The sequence below is a fragment of the Ostrinia nubilalis genome, chromosome 27 (genome assembly GCF_963855985.1).
Source record: "Ostrinia nubilalis chromosome 27, ilOstNubi1.1, whole genome shotgun sequence".
In the NCBI taxonomy this organism is placed as follows: Eukaryota; Metazoa; Arthropoda; class Insecta; order Lepidoptera; family Crambidae; genus Ostrinia; species Ostrinia nubilalis.
In genome coordinates, this window is record NC_087114.1 from 5,529,297 (window position 1) to 5,545,761 (window position 16,465).

At 35.3% G+C, this 16,465-nt stretch overlaps 1 protein-coding gene across 1 annotated transcript in view; it reads right to left on the bottom strand.

The window, feature by feature from the left end:
* The window catches only part of LOC135084993 (serine protease filzig), a 55,370-nt gene extending 39,578 nt beyond the window's left edge, over window positions 1-15,792 (bottom strand). Inside the window, exon 1 of the mRNA XM_063979754.1 lies at window positions 15,499-15,792. Within this exon, the coding sequence (XP_063835824.1) occupies window positions 15,499-15,613 (115 nt within the window). The 5' untranslated portion in view covers window positions 15,614-15,792. The remainder of the gene's footprint in view (window positions 1-15,498) is intronic.
* Window positions 15,793-16,465: the final 673 nt, after the last annotated feature.

The window sequence follows — 16,465 nt, forward strand, 5'->3', positions numbered from 1 at the left end:
CAGCTCTCACGCAGGTAGCATCTCTTTTACCGCTAAGTATCACGTGGGACCATTATAAAACACATGTGAACACACCCTTTGTTTATAAAGCCTAGTTTTGCTGTTAATTTTATGCATCAGCTTTCTTTTGTTTTTAAAGTCTAGACACTAGGTAGGTGAGTTTCTTGACTTATATTGATTTTCTATTGTTTTTAAGGTGATAATTTTTAAGATAGAAACTAGGTATACGAGGATTCTTTTTAGTAGTAATTTTATGCATCAGCTTTCTTTTGTTTTTAAAGTGTAGAGAGGGGTAGGTAAGTTTTTTATTGATTTTCTTTTGTTTACTTATAAAGTGATAATTTTTAAGATAGAGACTACGAGAAATTTTTTCAGTAGTTTATTGTTGATTTAATAACTTTTATAAAACTGACTTGCTCAATCGGGAGCTTCCTATGGGTTTAAAGTGACTATTCCCACCTCTCGTTCCCACCGCTGCAACTCCTGCGTAGCCAGGATATACAGCTTGACCGCCAATAACCCAACCAATGAAGGTCAAGTTTGTCCCGGGGGAAAGTTAAACTGTCATTGGACCCGCAACGAAATTAATCAGAAGAGTATAGGAGGAGTTTGAAGTTAAGGTTCGACTTCCTATGACTATAACTTTTTTTTTACTTATTCAACGTCAATTTTTCACGCATACTAATCTCATTCATAACTATAATTTCATTGTATCTATATAAAAATCGGTTTGTTTACACTTTTACAGTGTCATCGCGCCAAACAGAGCAAGCTATACTGGGTCGTGCCGTATAGTGAAAGTTAGAAAGAGAAAACTACACTTAATTAAATGTTAGCAATACGATGAAATTGTTTGATTTGGTGTGTCTGACTTTGTTCTTTCTATGCAATGTTAAATTTGCTAGACAAACGTGAACATGCAAAGTCTTGTATAACTTTAGATAGGTACAAAATATAATGTCCACTGCTGAACATAGGCCTCCCCCAATGATTTCCCGTTGGCCGGTTGGTGGCGCGCATCCAGCGCCTTCCTGCTACCTTTGATGGTTTTTCTTTGGTGATCAATCTGTAGATCCTGGCTACACAGGAGTTGCAGCGGTGGGAACGAGAGGCGGGAATAGTCCCGTACCTTTATGATCCTATAACTGAAATGATGATGATGGCAAAAATATATGTTGATTCCGGCAGTAGGTATAAAACAGAGCCACCTCAGCACCTTAATCTTTGTTGACTTAACGGACATCATTTCAGGATGCTGAACAAAGGAAACCTCCAATGATTTCCCGATTGCCTTGTTGGTAAAGGCCTGCATCAACGAATTTCTGTTACCTTTATGAGGTCGTCTTTCTTTCCACCTTGTGGGTGGACGTCTTTCTCTACGCTTGCTGGTACGCCTAAATTCCAGAACCTTGTTGCCCCATCGGCCGTCAGTTCTGCGTGCTATGTGCCCTGCCCATTGCCACTTCAGCTTGCTGATCTATCGGGCTATGTCAGCGACTTCAGTTCATTTACGAATCTCCTCATTTCCGATTCGATCTCGTAAAGAAACACCGAGCGTAGCATTCCCAAAAAGGCTTCATACTTAAAAATAATATAATCATAACATTTATCTTTAATTACTTTAGCACCAGTCCAATAAAATCATTAACTATCTAAATTCGTCTACACGAACAGAATGATATAACGTGAACCTGTGTGTTGACCTCAAAAATGGACTCGCCCAACGAATCTGGGCCAAAGTCGTTACGATTCATACAAAAACTTGAATGGATGGACATCTTAGAGCGGTGTACACACTTAACGAGGTTAGGAGTGGTTAAATAAATAACTTTTACTGGTAGAACCTTTTTTAGTTATGCCTCTTTGGATTAATGATTAGGCTCTTTATTTTTTAATCTATACTTATAATAAATCTGTAGAGAGGTCAATTCTGTACATGAAATATATTTCCAAAATAACTATCAGGGGGTGATTAGTGATCGATACTGATGCCAAAAATGCAATCAGTAAAATTTTTGTCTGTCTGTCTGTCTGTCTGTACGTCTGTATGTTCCTTATAGAAACAAAAAGTACTCGACGGATTTTAACGAAATTTGGTACAATTATTCTTCGTACTCCTGGGCAGGTTATAGGATACTTAGGAATTCCCACGGGAATGGGAATTAGCGGGAAAATCCTTTTGTATGAAAAATCGAAACCGCTTAAATTAGACGCTTGAAATTTGGCATGCAGGTATCTTAGTAAATTTAAAGCTTAGTTACATACAACAGGATATTGCAAAATTCCCACGGGAACGGGAGTTAGCGGGAAAAAACATTTGTATGAAAAAATCTAAACCGCGTAAGATAGATGAAGGGGGTAAAATGGGATCCACGCGTACGAAGTCGCGGGCGGCCGCTAGTTAAATTCTAAAATCATCTCTCTGCTCAGCTTCGGTTCGGAAATAATTATGAGAAAACACCATCTCTTCTCCAATCAAAATCAAATCTGTCTTTATTTGAATAACTTGACAAAATCTAACTGCCTAAAGCGGGAATCGAACCCACGACCTTTCGCTTGCCGGGCGACTGCTCTTTCATCTGAGCTACGATTAGATAACGCCTCAGGCAGTTCGATTTTTTCAAGCTTTTTAGAATTTAGTTTGAGAAGCGACTCTAAATGCTAAGAAATAATAACTATCTTTATTTGTTTAGGATTATTAGATTAGTTCTTACAAATTACAAAATAATCGTCAATTGCATTATGTCTCCTTATTTTTTTAGTTTTTTCTCTACCAGCGCTTCGAAACAAACATTAAGAGTAGGCGCACACCGTTGATTTTTCGTCGGCCGATAGTTTAGTCGGGCAGTTGATCAGTGGGCATGTATGGGAGTGCGCACACTACGCCGATTCAATTTGGCCGATTCTTTATACAAATTAAAATCGGGCACAACTATCGGCCAACTAGAAATCAACGGTGTGCGCATACTCTAAATTTGGCAAGTGCTGAGAAGAAGCGCCGAAACAAACTCAGTCACAACTGTCTGCCGGTTTAAAAATAAGAAAAGTAGGGGGTTCGAAAATATTCCGAAGATACTGTTACCGCTTTGGTTTCATCAAATTCAGTCCAATAGTTTTACAAGTACTTGTAGAAGCATCCTTTAAATTTTGACACTTACGCCCTTATTCACAAACGATGCTTGCTCAAGCAAAGCTCTGTGATTGGTTCGTGTGTCACCCTGTACGTCCACGCGCACTGTGAGACCTCATAGTAATGTTTGGATACGGGCGTTACCTACATTAGTTGTAGGTAGAGTTGAGTGTAATTTCGTAATACGAGTTTTTAGAAAAGGGACCTTACTCGTACCATAGAAAACCATTTTCTGAATACAATTCCAAAGCGTTTTCACTTTCGGCCACCCACTCGCTTTCTACCGTTTAGTTTGAGCTGAGCGTAATACGTACTTCAAGGTCAGGCTAGATAGTGGTACGCAAAGTGGTTTATATTTTTAACATTTAGGCATTTGACAGGCCACGATGCAGAGGACATCTTTGTAAACTACAGGCAGGACCGTCTTTAACCTACTAGGGGCCATGGGCATTTAAGGATTAAGGGGGGACCTTCCTTATCATCTGGAAAAAGGTCTTATTAGCAGATGGGGGCCCCCTCGGTCGCGGGGCCCTGGGCACGTGCCCAAAGTGCCCAGTGGGAAAGAGGGGCCTGACTACAGCTGTTCCTGGGGGTGTTTGGTAGGGCCCATTCTTTGGAGGGTCGCTTTCGGAGTCCTCTGATTTATCAGAGCTGACTGAGCAGCGGCATGGAGCAGACCGTAACTCGCTACGGCGGGCCGGGGGTCATGTTCTATCAGGACCAAAGTGGTCTGTTTACTTGGAGGTTCATTGGTAGATGTGAGGGATAGCAAAGGATTTTTTTCCTGCATCCAGGAGGTTCAAATCCAAAAAACTTCGCAGCTCTATGAGACCAAATAGTTCGGAGAACTTTGACTTCTTAGACAGTCGCTAAAGTCTTAAGTTACAATCGTGGCAGATCAACGTCATCGCTGCAAACGTCTCATTTTAAGAAGAGGTAGGTACTGAGTTCGATTCCCATTGGTGACAACATTGTCAACATTTTATCAGCATTGTCGTGTTTCGGCAACTGGAGGTAAGATAACCAGTTCCGTAGTTGAGAATTTTGGGTAAAGCTCGCTTCCACCACTTTTGCCCGATCATCAGATGAGATGAAGTCCAAGAATTTCCGCTTGTTAAATAGGAAAACATGATTTCCTTATTTTTATTATAGCTCGATTACAATTAACCTACTATTGAGATTGTTTAAAGAAATGCGACTCCGTGCTCGAGCCTATAACTATTGCATCGTATAGAGTGTCATGTACCGTAGTCATAACACTTACAACATAGTAAGGATGCTTTGCATACGCTCGCGTGCACAGCACTGATTAGTATGCATTTCATACCAATGACCGTTAGGCTGATCATCAATCGAGTTTCATTAATAATGTATGTTTCAGCTGATAATTAATTAAGTTTATTAAAGTAGATGATGTGAGGTGATAGATTGGAGTGTGAACTTTTACTGTGTTCATAATGGATTAATGGACGTGAGTAAGCACTGTTTTTTTTTAAGTAATTTTCATCACCATTTCAGCCACAGGACGTCCATTGCTGAACATAGATCTCCCTCAATGATTTCTTAGATTTTTTTAAATTGGCCGGTTGGTAGCGGCCTGCATCCAGCGCCTTCCTGCTACATTTATGAGGTCACCTGCCCACCTTTTGTGGATAAAACGCCTTGTCATGCTAAAGTATCATTAATTGTTCATACTGATTTTTGTCGGCCCGACCAAACCAAAAATTTGCACTTAGGTTGAGTTGCACCACCTTACTTTAACCGTAACTATAACAATTCCATGGTTTTTTGTATGGAGTTTGGCAGATTTTTGACGTTTGTTAAAGCTAATAATAAATAAATAAAGTAAGATGGTGCAAATCAGCCTTAGTCTGCGGGAACTCTTACAAGAAAACTTAGCTCAACTAAATAATAAACGTAACAGTTAAAATAACTGCAGCACAGATTGGATATAGAAAGTAATATTAGCGACATTAGTAATAGGATCACGTGTATCCATGGGGACTTACTTTCTTCTATTAGAAAGTTCGATCGATTCTCGATTAAGTGCGTAGATTTATAAAATATCAATCGCATAATCGATATTTGAAAGAAATCGATCGGTTCTTGCAACATGGAATAATCAAAACAGAACAGAACGCTGACTGTTTTCATCATCCGGTCATTTAAAGTATTGTTAATTGTGAAAAATCTAAAACGTTAAAATAACGGTATCGTTGTGGCCAATGAGCTGTTGTCATAGTGACATTGACGTAATGTCAATGTCACACGAGCCACGAGGATCAAACATTATAAAAAAGGACGCGCGGTGACGACTCCCCGCGCTTTTGTGCTAAGTGATGAATTGTATTTAAAATAAGGCAATAAAGTGTGAAAGTTAAGTATTCGGTGTTTTATTTATGAGAATAGATCTACCGGCCTCTAACAGTTATTTATTTGGAAAGGTACATAATGTATTACTTAAACTATTTAAAAAATACGGTTTTTTTCACATTTCTTTACATGTTACAGTCAAAACTCATCGGTCAAAACCACTTTTGACCGCAAAAATCAGTCAAAAGTGATATTGACTAAGAGCACCAGTCAAAACCAATTTTGACTGATTTTTGCGATCAAAAGTGGTTTTGACCAAGGGTGGCCATCCTGTTGATGGCCTTAATTTACTTCTCAAGGACTTTTTGGTAACTAACACACTAAACTACAAAAATACCTACATCATTTAGATCATTAACAGCTCTATATCTGTTAAAAAACGATTAAACACAAAATATTCATTACAAAATGCACATTACTTAAACAAGTACAATGCACCCATGATTCACCGTCTCCAAATCTGGAGATAAGATTCTGAGAAGGAAAGAAATTCCGTTGTAAATAGGGATGCGTACGCGCACTGCACTTCGGGACAGCTTAACTTTAACGTGTAGCGTCTAAGAGCTTGTCCCAGTACTGCAGAATCCGCCAAACCGGATCGGACAGGACTGTATTCCAAATTCGAACGGATCAGTTTTTTATGCGGGACACTGCATGTAATTTTGTTGTAATATTTTCTAATATGGAACAAAACTCTGGAAACAAATGCTGTATTTGCTAATTGAAGCATAACATAAATGTTTACGTAAATCATGTATTCAAGCACCCCACTACTTCGAAACTAAACTGCCTCAAATGGGACAAAACTGCAAGCTGAGTCCAAGTTCACTTAAAACAGTCACTATAAAATTATCACTTCACGGGAGTTCTGCAACAAAATGCATTGAAACGTCGGGAGAGTAAATATCTTATTTACCATTTTAAAAAGATTTTGAAGAATATAAGTGATCATTTTGTAATAAAAATTTAAAATATGTTTTATTAAGTTTAAAATATTATAAATAATCACTGTTGATAGTATTGATAATACATACTCGTATTAAAAAAAAACTTAATAAATACCTCGCTATATTACGAGTATTTGTCATTTATTTTGTTAATCAAATCGTAGAGATAAATCAAGAGTCTTGAAGACGTCCCGCAATGAAGGGACAGTGCCCAAACAACACTACGTTGGACCGTTGTACTTCTAAAGAGGTAATAAAGCGTTTCGACCCAAAATTAATCACTTTGATTTAAGGATCCACAGTTAAAAGTGAGGTCAATTTTTATGATTCTTTGAACTGTATATTTTAATAAATACTTACTTACATTGTAAATCAAATTTGTATCTTAGGCTGCTGGGTTGCACCATCTTACTTTAACTTTGACAAACGTCAAAAATCTGTGAAACTTCATACAAAAATCACCGGTTATCGTCATAGTTACCGTTAAAGTTAGCTGGTGCATCTCAGCATAAGTTTTTTTATTTTTTATTTATGGTATTTTTAAGTAAGTTCAATGTTTTAGCTATTTTAGCATTGAAAATTAACCTAGCAGTTTTAAAATATTTATTATACTGCTACAACATATTAAACTAAATAACTAATGCTTGAAATAAAGTGCTATTTTGTACAATAAATTAAAACACTAAGTAACTTTAACGTTTTAATATATTAAAATGTTAAGCCATAAATTAAATGTAATTTCTTCAATATAATTCGATATTCGGGACATCACTTTCGATTACTGAAAAATTGGTGTTTAAAAATGTAGATTCACACTTTTATTTTCAAGCTGGTTAGTTTTGACTAATTAAATGTAATAATGTAATAAACGATTATAAAGTTGAATTTTATGAGTTACATGACATATAAACTCAATTAAAACCGGTTTAGAAGTCCAGCTATAAAAAATCGTTGCAAAATCAACTCTATTGTAAGTACAAAGATGCCACAGTGTTTACTTTGATGTATCGTCGTCTGTACACCAAGCATTATAACTTTCAACTTGATATCTCTGTTTTAAAGAATCTTGAATGGTTTAGGGTTGACAAAAGAAATTACAAAAAGAAATGGGGAAAAGTATTTTAGGGTTCCGTAATTGAATTGGGCAGCAAGGTTCTGGTGTGGAGGCTACATACCGGAAAACGTAGCGTGGACGTCCACCCACGAGGTGGAACTACGACCTCATAAAGGTAGCAGGAAAGCGCTGGATGTTCGATGTGGAAGTCATTGGGGGAGGCCTATGTTCAGCAGTGGACGTCCTGTGGCTGAAATGATGATGATGATATTGAATTATGCCCATGAGGCCCTATTTTTTAATGTTCTTATGATGAATTTCTCTGTCCAATGTCTTTTAATAGACATTACACTATCGTTATGTGCATCGGCAACAGTGTTAACTATCCATTGCCAGTCATGTCGTCTCGTTCTATCGCAAAGAATCATCATTTGATGAAAGTGAGAACAAAAACGGAAATGGATAGTTAACAGTGTGGCCGTGTGTACACGCACAAGTAAAGCTCACTCGCCTTCGTGAGTTGCAAGAACTATACGAGTATGTATTAAAAATCAACAGGTTGGTACCTATTGATTTCTATTAATCAAAATTAAATGTCATAAATATTGGAGGAAAGACAATCAGTATTTAATATCCTATTAATGTAATATTGTAAATGTTAAAGTGTTTGAGGATGTTTCTTGTATTACAGGCAAAAACCAACTATTGTTTATTTATAAGAATAAAATATAGGCTATTTTATAACGATATGTGACAAACTGAATTTCTATCGAATTGAATATAATAATATCATGATAGTTATAATTTTCCTGTATTATTATAATAATTATTGTAATTCGCATTTCCACTGGGTGAAGGAAATTACTATTGATTCCTAATTTCCTCGAAGAAAGTAAACTAATATAAATCAAAGTCTTTCAATTCGATTTAGTATTTGCATAATTTAAAAACTAAAACCAATTTAAAATAACAGCTAACAATATGGAAGCCAAATTGATTGGAAGTCACTTATTTAAACTAACAACGTTTGTTTAAAATCTTAAATAATTAAGAGAAAACTAACAGACATTACTATAAATGAAAATAATTATTAGTAAAAGCACGGAATATTTAAACAAAGCATTTTCTTTCTTTCTTTCTTTTCAGCTAAATGACGTCCACTGCTGGACAAAGCCTAATGGCCGGAAATTAAAAAAGGTAGGTACTGCCATTTTTGTCTTTTATTACTAAATAAGCAATTTTGAGCGCAAAAAATGTTTTTATTTATGACATCACATTGGAAACCTTAAAATTATCAGTGTCTTTCTCCTGAATCGCTCTATCTATTAAACCGCATCAAAATCCGTTGCGTAGTTTTAAAGATCAAGCGTACCTAAGTACATTGGATCAGACAGCGGTAAGCGACTTTGTTTTATACTATGTAATGGTAATGATAAGTAATTTTGGATATTATAGGTACATTTATTAAGAAACGAAGTTGTAGTTAAAATTCTAATCACACGTGCAAACGTTCGAAGATCATAATAATAGATCACTTACAAACTCACTGTACTGATTTTCATTTTATCACTATTTTTAGAGTAATTAGAACGACCTTTATTAATCCAGTGTAATCAGCATAACATTTATTTGATTGCTATTGTAAATAAGAGTAAAATTGCAATGCCCTTGCAGGGCCCATATGTTTACCTAACATATTTTATAAGACCTTACTGTACATACATACTTGTGATGCAATAAATAAATGAATGTGAATATGAACATTTATGATACCGTGAAATAAAGGGTACCTACAAAGTCCTAAGTCTTGTTCGTTGTCCTAGGAGTAAATAAAATAAAGTTTACTTTAAAATACGTGCTTTCGAAACCTTAAAAGCCTACCAGCCCTACCCAAATCGAACCAGGTCAGTTCCTTGGGAACAGGTATATTTGCCGACCGGTCGGACTTGCCACAAATAAGGAACGAGCTTAAAGTTCGGCCGCGAAAGCTTTAAAACGTGACGGACGGCATGAAAGTCTTTTGTTTAAGCTTTTTTATTTTTAAGGATCTTGTTGCAGCGAATTGTAAGCTTTTTTTGAAGTTTTTGTTAAGAGTTTTAATGTAATTTTGCTGAAATTGTAAGCTTTTTTGATGACAAGATTTATTTGCAGTTTTGATGTAATTTTGTTCCTGGCACATTATTTTATTATCCACGTAGGATGTGAGAAATTGTGATTTTGTAAAGAAATATCATGGTTTTTAGGACTAGTAGAGTCCAAAGAATTTAATATGTATTTTTACCTTAGCTTTAAATCATGCTTTACTTATTTTATGCGCAATTTTTAAAATGGCATTTTCTACACTATAATCTTATACTTTACTAGCGGCCGCCCGCGACTTCGTACGCGTGGATCCCGTTTTACCCCCTTAGGGGTGGAATTTCGTAAAATCCTTTCTTAGCGGATGCCTACGTCATAACATCTACCTGCATGCCAAATTTCAGACAGATCCGACCAGTGGTTTGGGCTGTGCGTTGATAGATCACTATGTCTGTCAATCAGTCAGTCACCTTTGAGTTATATACCTACATAATATTTAGATTTTAATGTATATGTATGTGATGTGTATTGTGTATGTAGTTAGTAGTTTAATATGTATCGTAAATGTCCCTACATACGAGTACTTAAATATCCAGATAAATGCTTGTGTTTATCACCCTGCCATTTGCTCTATATGGGAATCGAACCCACAACTGATTTAAGATTTGATAAGCGTTTCCAAGACAGGTAATTTTCTTAAGAAGAAAACTTATAAATTTTCAATGCAACTCAAGTTTTCTTCCTGTGAAAATGGTATAATAACAGTCTATTAAAGTATTAAACAAAACTCGATGGAGTTCGCTCATAACAGAGTGAAATCTTGAGAAAAGAGGATGTCGTTACTCCGAAAGAGTTTATGTAGGAAATTAAATAATATTTGCATGTAAAATAACTGTCATTCAGTCAGATTAGAAATTCATTAATTATAATATAATTATAGTAATCAAGGAATTATAAATAAATTGATTAAATAACGTAGCTGACAACTAAGCTGAGCTTGTATGGTATTGGTGACTTGATAACGGAATAACATACTTATTTTATACATTACAGAAACCTTTACCCGCGGCTTCAACCGCAAGAATTTCAATTTTTTAATAGCCTATGTTATTAAGGAATAATTTAACATTCTAATGGTGAAAGAATTTTCGAAATCGGTTTAGTAATTTTTGAGTTTACTCGTATCAAACATAGAAAAATACAAATCTTTCTTCTTTTATTATGATATTAATAAATGAGTACAAATTATATCACTGTAAAATTGTGAATTAATCACCATTAGTTTACAATCTCGCGCGTTATATTATAAACTGACGGAGTTTAAAATTTTACTTTGACATATAAACAAAAATACTAAGGACCGTCCGTCCAATGGTCCGTGAAGAGAAAGTGATGGCATTCCTTAGATGAACGCGGTGAACTGATGATCTAGTTCATTTGTGCGATTATGATCTTAATTAACTTGAGTTTAAACACACGCTTGCTTAAATAATTAGGTTATTTAGTTAACAAATGGGTGAAATTAAAAGATTGTTCGGAGTCTTAATAATATAAATTAGCTGATATTTTTTCATATAAGAAGAAAAAGCTGAAGATTTAAAGACTTAATATTATTAAATAATAATATTATTATACGAGTACATCTATGAGTCATCATCATCATCATCATTTCAGATATAGGACGTCCATGCTGAACATAGGCCTCCCCCAATGATTTTCACAATGGCCGGTTGGTGGCGGCTTGCATCCAGCGCCTTCCTGCTACCTTTATGAGGTCGTCGGTCCACCTTGTGGGTAGACGTCCTACATTGTGTCCTACATCTCTGGATATTGTTATATATTATTTTAATTTAATCTACAATTGGAACTTAACTGATATAAATTAAGTAATGCTACTTATACATAATATAAATAATTATACACACCCATGCCAATACAAATAAAACAGTTTCCGTTTTCATTAAATAATTTGTGTTTATGTACTTTTAAAAAACATAACCCTCTTCCTGGTGCAGTTGGTAAATAGTCAATAGTCAATAATAAACGTACAGTTGATTTGATTTTAAGTAGCAATTATAAATATACGGGATTATTATTATGAATTAAATAAATGTCTGTCAATTGTGTCAATATCACCCGTTTATTTGTTTACATAAAGATTATCTTTTAATTATAAGCAAATCAAAGTACCTAAACTAATCTAAATAACAATTTGTTCACTTAATATTTAAATATTAATTATTATGAAAATAAAGTATGTAATCTTTAAACTGTTTTTCGTTATTTTTTTCTAATCTAGCAGTTAACTGGACGTCATAATATTAACAATCGTTACTTGGAAAAGTTTCAGTTTTGGTTGGAATGGTCCACTATAAGTTGCCTCACTTTTCGTGCACTTACTATCTATCTAAGCTTCTGAGCTTTATTAATAGACTAAGAGCTGGTGAACGCCAGACCTACGTCATTTTATAAAAGCTCAAAATTTGTCAGCTTATGCTCCCAATAGTCCCAATATAGGTTAGAATTTTGGTGGATCAAGAAGTTTGGGTCATCGTGGCTTTGGCAGCTATCCTAAAAACTGAACTCTCTGGCAAGGAATTGGAACTGTCAAAACTATTTGGCTGATGAAGAAACAACTTCTAACCAATGCCCGTAAATGACGTAGGTCTGGCGTTCACTAGCTCTTAGTCTATAAATCTATGGTAGAGATTTATCACCATTGGATGTTATACCGTCTTCACTTTCAATTTTGGTCAGTAGGCCGACCTGTGGCTTACTACAACCTGTTTGCTATAGTTGTGCTTAATTTTTTGCTAACAATTTCGCGTTTTCTGCCTACTTTTCTATATTAAACCGCAGGGGATATTCTATAACTACTTGCGGTTAGTGTGAAAGTACGTTTGGTCTAGTAGACCACGGAATCAGTTCACTTTTTATATTAACTAGTGCACATCTGTGGCTTTGCCTGCATAATTTTTCTGTATCAGATATTGTGTGTGAAATAGCATGTACACGGAACTATTCCCATCTCTGGTTCCCACCGCTGCGACTCCTGTGTAGCCTGGATCTACAGCTTAACTGCCTTCAACCCAAACAATGAAGGCCAAGTTTGTCCCGAGGAAAGTTAAACTGTCATTGGACCCGCAATGAAATTAATCAGAAGAACATAGGTAGAGTTCAAAGATATGGTTCTACTTCAAAATATTTTAATAAATACAACAAACATCAAATGGTCGTGTATTTCTTTGAAATAAATGAATTTGAAATTTGAAATTGAAGTACCAAATAACACTCTTTTCTACCGAAAGATAATGAATTTATCTACAAGTTGACTTATGATTATTATATCTAACTTTCGTCCGTTATTTTACACGCTGCTGTTGCTATGCCAAAAAATCCTTTATTATTTCATACATTAAGGTCCAATCAATATCTATACCGAATTACATCAATATTGATACACCGGTTCTAGTGAAAAAACGTACCAAACAAACAGATTCAATTCGCATTTACAAATATTAGTATAAACAATTAGAAATAAGATAGAACTGTTTTTATTGTTTTTTCGAGATTCACTCATTCGAGTCTATTGCATTTTGTGTTTGCAACACAATCATTGTTATGATTTCATAAAATGGACTATTTCTTCAATTATTTACTCTTGAAGTAACTTAACGTTAATATTTGTGTAATAAAAGCCAATTAAGCTGTATAATTAAGACATAATCATGTTATAAAAATAGTAGAAACTCGTCCAAAGATAAATAAAATTATCAGTTATTGCAAAGTAACAGTGGCTCCGTAATAATATCGGAAACTCGAAAGTAAGGTAAGTAAGGTAGCAATCCCGTCAATAATAATTATTATTCTAACAGTGGCTCTGTGGTTAGTGTGTTGACTCTCAGATGTTCTGTTTTAAAGGTTTTCCCTGGTGGAACACTAAATGAAATATTGTAATTAGTAAGTTTTTGCATTATATTTGCTTCACGAGCGGTTTCACTAATACATACAGTAGGTAAGTACGACCACGACTGATCTTGCCAAGCGAAACGAATAAGAAGAAGCTTTGTCATTCGCCTTAAAGTGAGAAGGAACTGTGGAATTGCAACCAAAGCCTTACCACAGGTTCCCTGGAGACAGTAGGACAGTCCAGTGGCGAGGGGGTTTGAACTACCTACCCTCGGCAAGTCCAGACTAGGTAGTTCGACACTGATACCAATGAGGATGATGTATGATGTTAAGGCTGGTTTTAGAATCGCGCTGACCATTTGCTGATCGTCGGCGCTGACAGATCAATATGTATGTAATTGAAGGGAACGTTCCTGAGACGCGCTGATCGCTCGGCGCCAACGCTTCATACATTTCGGCTGTCAGCGCTGACGGTCAGCGTGCGTCAACGTGACTCTAAAACCAGCTTAAAACTACTCCCAAGTAGTGCAGAATGCTCTCTTGCCCAATGGAGCAGCACCCTCAAAAGGACGGTAGTGGTAGTAAAAAGATCGGAAGATCGTTCTCACCTGAGTCTTTTAAGTTATGGACTGCCATTATCTGATCTATGCTTAGTATTATACCTAAACCTGAAGAGTTCTTCGTTTGCTAGAACGCGCTAATATCAGGAACTACTGGCGGATTTGAAAAATTATCTTTTTGTTGGATAGCCCATTTATCGAGGAAGGCTTTAGGCTATGTAACATCACCCTACAGCCAATAAGGGCGTACGGAGTAGTAAAGAAAAATGTAGCAAAAGAGCAAAATGACGATTTGTAAGTTATTAGTCTAAACAAATAAATAAATTTTGACTTTGACTTTGAAAAACGGGAAATATTAATCAAACTATTTTCACGCAAACGAAGTCGCGGGCACAGCTAGTATGATGATAAAATGATAGCACAACATAACGTCGCTTCACAACGATATCGTTTTAACACCACTCGGAAGCTGTTATGATATTGTTAACGCGTTTCTTATACGCATATCTTGAAGAATTCCGTTCAATCGTGCATTCTATACAGTTATCACAATATTATGGAATCGCTAGAAAATACGTGATTCATAAGTATAACAATAGCATTTGTAAATGTTCTGAAGAATTTATAGGATACGGATGAACGGATTTGGAGAAGGTTGTTGTGAAAACTTTGATTTCTAGATGATTTCTAGTGAAATTAAATTGATTGGGTCTATATTAGAGACTTGTAGACTTTGAGATATTCAGGGATTGAACTCTATTTTTTCTTCTTTTTTCAGGCGAGTTTTCAGAAGATAAATGTCAAAATGTTACTTTCGTATCGTTTATGCCAAAAGCATCAAATATGGCTAAATAACTAACTAATAGAAAGCTTTAAAATTGCCCTCTGATAATTAATTATGATACCTAACATTATTTTAGTACAGTCATGCCCGTTTTCACCATCAATCCAGAATTTTTTAGTCCCCTATGGTAACACATTACAGGCATTTTGTTGTTAACACTAAACTAGGCAATCAAGCAGCCATTTTTTAATTTATAATGTCCCTCATGGGATTAGAATCTAGGACCTTAATATTTATAGAGTCCAGCTGTCTAACCACTAGGCCATAGTGGTGTTAATATGGATACCTAATAAAGTAAAGAAATATATTTCTACCATCCATAGAAGATAGTGTCATGATAATAATGAGTTATTATTATAAACACTAACTTCCGTATCTATATTGACATATATGGAGTTGTCAATTACCAATCCTTGATAAACTTGTTAAACAAATCAACTAGCTATTTATTTTGTCCCCTTAATCTACTTTAGAGTCAACTGCGAGATTTGTCCCGTTAGAGAAAAAGATGGACAGATCAATTGATTATAAATGTTTAGTTTTATTCCTTTGCCTAAAAGAATTTAGAAAAAAAAATGTTAACAAGGAAAAAAATAACTTACCTCTATCATATTCTTCGCCGCGGCAATAATTGTCCAAGAGCGATAACAACACAAACAAAACAAATAAAAATTTCACTTCACACAGTGATCTTGACATCCACCTTTGAACTGTCATTTTGACGTTTCTCTTCCCGCGCTAAATTCAACTTTTTAATTCTAAAAACGGCCAGTAGCACACATGTTTTTTTTGAAAAAGGTTCTTTTTAGTGACGACTTCTGAAGGGTTTCTTAGGCATTTTTCGCGTATTTCTTAGCTTCGAAGTGGAGGCGACCGTCTACTGTCACGGCAAGGAACCCACTAGCCGACTGACCAACTTAACTCTGTAAAATAAGAAACATACATATTGCCGATGGTGTTTTACTGTGAAAGAGTTCCATCGTACTTTCTCCAAGAATCCAAATTGAACCTTAAGTTTTTGGGTTAAGATTGAAAAATATGGAAGCGCGTAACCAGTAAGAACTCGGTCACAGTTGTTCGCAGCAACTTGCTAAACAAGTGAACGGTGAAATGAGAAATTGTAAAGGACAGATGTATGATGAAGCGGGATGGGTAGACATTTCTTTTTATCAATTTGACCACAGTGACTTGGGAGTTGAGCTATTAAACAAATGTACTCGTAAAGATAGAGTTCGAAAAGTATGATTTAATTTTGATGAAACGTAGAGTGACATAGTAGGTTGGGTTATTAGTATTATTTAAATGTTTATCTATAAAAATTACGTGTAAATATATGGAATATTTTTTTAAACATAGAAAGGCCCGTAAGTAAGTAGAGAGTTTTGAATTAACTTTCATTCAAAATGTTCATAAAAATGTATCTTTTTTATTTTATTATTTTATTTTGCCTTAAAAACTACATATACAGAAGAGGCAATTTCTCTTTAGCTCTTTTTGATTGTGGTCAAAATAGCCTTGTTATGCATAAAAAAAAATTTAGAAATTGTAGAGTCTACTCGTATAAAGTAG